Raw genomic sequence first — 5601 nt, forward strand, 5'->3', positions numbered from 1 at the left:
TCAAAAAAAATAATTAATAAACTCATATTATACAAACAAAGAAATTATTATAATAAAAAAAATAAAAGCATATAATCGAAATCATTTAAATAATAAAATAACCAAAAGATATTTCTTAATAATATTAATAATTATTATACTTTAATAATAATTATTATTATACTTTTAAATATCATTATTATTATACTTTTAAATATCATTATTATTATACTTTAAATATCATTATTATTCTCCTTCTTATTATTCTTATTCTAATAATTAATCTTCCTTTTATTCAAATTCAAATTATTATTAGTTATTATCTAATTATAAATCTTGAATATAATCGTCATCTACAAAATTAAACTAGAATTCATTATGGTTATTTTATTATTAAATACCTTAATCATCCTCTTCTTTTATTGGCCTCAATTTATTTAATTTATTATCGCTAATATCCTTTTTATTATTATTATTATTATTGATATCATTATTCTAATTAATAAAACATATAGACAATTTATTATTTTTCTCATTTAAATTTTCCTTTCCAAAATCTTTATTTGTAATTATATTTTTATTTTCTTCCATATTTTTTTATAAATTAGACTCACTTATATAAAAAGACGCGAATTCTTCCTAAGTATTCAATATAAGTGAATTTTATTAATTTTAAGCTAGACTATTTGACTCATTTTACTCGCTTTTTTCTTAAAAATATTCATGATTTAATATATCTTCTATTAAAATGCGATCATTTGGATTTTTCTAAAGCATTTTATTTAATAAATCTAAACTTTATTTATTTCCATTATTATAAACTTCTTAAAAATCTAATTAAATTTCACATCTTTTATTTAAATTTAAAACTTCATTTAAATTTTTTCCATAAAACAATGATTTATTAAAAAGTCTTTTTTTTATAAAAAAAAAAAAGAAAATGATATTATTTTTTTAAATAAAAAAAAATATTAATTTTTACAATAAATGAAATATCACTCCTAAACTAAATACATCACAATTAGTTTTTTATTCAGTTTTTTAATCATTTATACATTCAGGTGCACAATAACCTGGTGTACCACATTTAGTAAATAAAAAAGGATTAGAATATTCAAACTCAGCTAATCCATAGTCAACAACAACTAAATTATCAAGAATTTCTTTACTTTAAAACATTATATTTTCCGGTTTAAGATCTCTATGCATTATTGAATATTTTTTTTAATATTAAAGCACACTAATTAATTATTTTAAAAAATCTTTTATTTTATCTTAAGTAAAAATAACTCTATTTTTCTTGATTTCAGTAAGTAAAGAATTGCCTTATATAAAATCCATTACTAAATAAAAATATTAATCAGAATCATATATGCCTTAAAGTTAAATTATATGTGGATGATTATCTAAAATTCTCATTATTTAAATTTCTTTCTATAAAGCTTATAATTAAATCTATTTAATATTATAAATAAATTAATTAAAAAAAAAGTAAAAATTTATACATATGGATTTTTAGTTTAGAGTAATTATTATTTATTATAGCATTTAACTGCATAATATTATTATGTTTCTATATGTAAAATTAAAAAAACCTTAATTAATTTAAATAATATAAATATATATAAATATATAAAAATATAATTATATAAATATATAAGTATATTATATTTATTTATATATATTTATATATATTTTTAATATAATTTTATATTTAATTATATTTTTATTTTTACTTGACCATAATTTCCTTATCCTATTTTTTACTTTATTTCAAATTCATCATTAAATTTTCTTTACCAAACATATTTGCATAAATGTTCTTTTATTTTTCTAATAATAATGTTATTTGCATAAAATTAATATTCTTTTTTTTCTATCATATAATCATTTATTGGTATTTTTTTTATAATTTTAAACCCTAAGTATTCTGTTTATAATGTTTTTTAATTTTTTTTTATTTTCCATTAAATATATTCATCACTTTTTATTTCTATTATTTTATAAGGAATTTTGTCGTATGCGTTTATTGATAAAATTAACTTGTTTTCGTATATATATGCATGAAAGTTTTTACTTGTAAAAGTTTTATATCTTTTTATTTAACAATGAAATTTACATTTATTATAATTAAAATTATCATTTTAATTTTTTTATTTAAAACTATGACTTTTTTTTAAAAAAATCATTTTTAATATTGATTTTATATTTTATAAAAATAAAAATAAAAAAAATGTTTTATTGAATTTATATAATAATTTATTTTAAATTAAGAAATTTATAAATTATATATATATATATATATATATATATATATATATATATATATTTATATATATTTATATATTAATTTTATCTTGAATTTTTCTAAAATTTCAATCAATAAAAAATAATACTTATTTTTTTCTAATTACAAAAATTAATTTTTTACAAAATACAATTTAAAATAAAATAATTTATTAAATAAATACATTATTTTTTCGTTTTAATTTTTTTTTCTTTATTTTTTTTTTTAAGCAATTATTTGTTTTGCTTATTCTAATAAAATTGATTGTTATATTATATATTTTTTAAATTAAGATAATATAATTTATTTAAAATTAAATAAAACTTTGAATAAAATTTTTTAATACAGAAAAAAAAAAAAACTTAAATTTGCTAAATTATCAAATAAATAATAATAATAAAAAAATATATATATAAATTATATTTTATAAATAAATGAAAACTGTAAATAATTCAAAATTAAGTTCCTAATATAATAATTAATCTGCTTAAATGAGTAAAAAAGCAAAGCCTTCCCAAGATCAAATCCCAAACATAAATGTAACCTAATTTAACCAAAACCCCTTAAATGAGACTTATATAGAAAATTTACATAAAAAAAATCAAAAATCAAGTCTAACATATACAATAATAGACAATTTAATAGCCAAAAGAGATTTTACTTAGGAAAAAAATGTTCCTATTGACTTATTTAACCAAATAATGTAATATTTTGAGAAAAGAATAAGCGAAATCGAACAAAGATTAGAAGATAACGAATAATTAATACATTTAAGTGATAAATTAATAAACTGTAAATAATATTAAATATAGAATAATCCACAAAAGAGAAATAACAATAACTACGAAAATATAGACAATGTAAATTCATAGAATAAAAACGAAGAAACAAAAATAAAATAAAAGAATAATTATATAGAAAATCAAGAAATAACCTATTAAACAATTAAAAATTTCGAATTAGAATAAATAAATAAATTTGAAAATTTTGAAAAAAAATTAATTCATTATTTAAAAATATACAAATTGAAAATGAAAAAAGACTATCTGAATATAGCAAAAAATTAGTAAATTAAGCCTAAATTTACCTCAAATAAAATTTAAATGATTATGGAATTTTCGAAGAAAAATTTAATTAATTAAGTTAAAGCATCCTTATTAAATAAGAAGAAATTAATATAAATAAACAAGAGCTTTTAGAAAATCAGAAAAACATTAATTCCAATTTATAGAAAATTGAAAATTCATTTAATGAAACTAAATTAGATATTAAAGATATTAATAATTTAATTAAAAATATTGAAGATGATATGTTTACTATTCTTAATAATTATAAAGTTTTAACTGATAATTTTAATAAGTATTATTATATTAATGATGAAGTATAATTACTTAAATAATAATATAATGAAATTTATAAGTCTTTATAAATTTGATATTATCTATTCATATATATATTTGTATTTTTTTTTTTTTATAAAAGAAAATAAATTAACAAATATATAATTTTAAATAATATATATATAACATAAACATTATTTTTTTTATATATAGTTTTTTTTTATATATATATACATATATATATATATATATTTAATTTTTATTTATTTAGTTATTAATTATTCAAATTTAATAATTTTTTATACTCTATTAATTTGAATAAAATAAATTATATTGAAAAATAAATATATTTTATATATAAATAAACAATATATCATAAATAATTTGAAATAATAATATCACGATCATCTTCTAAAAATTATCTAAATGAATTCATTATAGAATTTTTATGACTTTTATTTTTCTTTGCATAAAAAGACAAGCTAACTTTATTTTCAGTTTTAAAATGAAATTTGAATTTTTATTATTTTTTTTTTCCTTCTTAATCGCTAGTAGAATTAAGATTAGAAACTTTACGAAATTTACTTTCTAATTATTAATTATTTTTAATTTAAATTTCTTTTTAAGAATTAGCTAATTCTATATTCAAAGCTCTTTAAAATTTACTATTAACTAAAAAAAAAGTATAATATATATTTTATATAGATATATATATATATATATATATATATATATATATATATTGCGATTACTTTTGGCTTATATTTTTTAATTTATCATATCTATTTAAGATTCAATATCTTATTTTACTATATTATCATATTGATTAGAATTATCTTCGAATTCTTAAATAATTTTTTTAATTTCGTGTTTATTTTCTTAATGGTTTTCAGCTATTTATTTAAAAATATTAACTTTTAATTATCTCTCTGTTCTTTAAGCATTTAAATCATAACATTTTTCCTTTTTTTTATATTTACTTATTAAAAAAATAAAAAATATACTCTTATAGCCTTTCTTTTAAAATTTTAATATTCAAAAATGCTTTTACGAACTTTTTTCTATTTCATTATATTTTAATAGGAAGGTATTTTCAAATTCTCAGCTAAATTTTATAAAGAACTTTATTTTAATGATTATTAACTATTTTCTTGAATATCACTACTAAAATCAGAACTTAAATGAAGTTCAGTTTATTATTCATTATAAAAGATTTTCAAAGATTTTGTATTTGAGAATAGATTTTATATTTTTTCTTAAAAATATATCTATATAGGATCTTTTTTCATATTATAATGTTCGACAACATTTGCGTAAAGCAAAATAAGTTAATTTAAAGTGTCTAAATTATATTATTCGTTAAGTTTATTTTCCAAACTTAAAATTTAAAGAAACACTTTTATATTTAAGTCTTTTTTTGATGATTTTTTTAATACTTTTTATATCATTTTTCTTTTATAATAAAAAAATAAAATTTATAAACAAAAAAAATTTATTTCTTAAGCTTTTTATTTGAAAACAAATAAATTAAATAATAAAAATATAGCGTATTTTTAATTCTAATTTAATTTTTTTTTTATTAAATCATAAAAAAAAAACTAAAAATTCAATAATTTTATTAGGGGATAATAAATGATTTTTTTAAACCAAAAAAATATTATTAAACATTATTTATAAGTGTCTTATATATAAATTAAATATTTTGTTCTTAAAATTATAGATTTATTAATAATTTTTTTATAAAAAATAATATATAAAGTAACAAAAATATAAGAATATGCATTTTTAAAATACCAAAAAAATTCAAAATAATATTGGAGTTAAAAACAAAACAAAAATTTATAAGTTATTATAATTTTTTAATTAAGTAATTATGTTAAATTGTAAAAGTAATAAATTTAATATTTTATTTTGAGAAATATCTAAATATATATTTTTTAATAATTATATTTATAAATAAATAAATATATTAAATAAACAAATAAATTATCAAAG

At 14.1% G+C, this 5601-nt stretch overlaps 1 protein-coding gene across 1 annotated transcript, besides 15 other annotated features; it reads right to left on the minus strand. All coding sequences in view use genetic code 6, as the record gives it.

The window, feature by feature from the left end:
• The first annotated feature begins 130 nt into the window (after nt 1-130).
• Nucleotides 131-230: a microsatellite.
• IMG5_130250 (protein kinase domain protein) lies at nt 220-2168 on the minus strand (the record flags this gene model as incomplete). Its single annotated transcript, XM_004032050.1, has 2 exons — nt 220-1574; nt 1721-2168. The coding sequence occupies 2 exons, from the start codon at nt 2166-2168 to the stop codon at nt 220-222; spliced, it is 1803 nt and encodes a 600-aa protein (XP_004032098.1).
• Nucleotides 1586-1645: a microsatellite.
• Nucleotides 1591-1645: a microsatellite.
• Nucleotides 1592-1674: a microsatellite.
• Nucleotides 1618-1693: a microsatellite.
• Nucleotides 1641-1703: a microsatellite.
• Nucleotides 1645-1705: a microsatellite.
• Nucleotides 1676-1714: a microsatellite.
• Nucleotides 2169-2255: 87 nt separating the features above from the next.
• Nucleotides 2256-2327: a microsatellite.
• Nucleotides 2266-2326: a microsatellite.
• Nucleotides 2328-2539: 212 nt separating the features above from the next.
• Nucleotides 2540-2587: a microsatellite.
• A 1240-nt stretch (nt 2588-3827) lies between these two features.
• Nucleotides 3828-3858: a microsatellite.
• Nucleotides 3859-4290: 432 nt separating this feature from the next.
• Nucleotides 4291-4349: a microsatellite.
• A 717-nt stretch (nt 4350-5066) lies between these two features.
• Nucleotides 5067-5102: a microsatellite.
• Nucleotides 5103-5559: 457 nt separating this feature from the next.
• Nucleotides 5560-5595: a microsatellite.
• Nucleotides 5596-5601: the final 6 nt, after the last annotated feature.

This window comes from Ichthyophthirius multifiliis (assembly GCF_000220395.1).
Source record: "Ichthyophthirius multifiliis unplaced genomic scaffold scaff_1120509251021, whole genome shotgun sequence".
Lineage (NCBI taxonomy): Eukaryota > Ciliophora > Oligohymenophorea > Hymenostomatida > Ichthyophthirius > Ichthyophthirius multifiliis.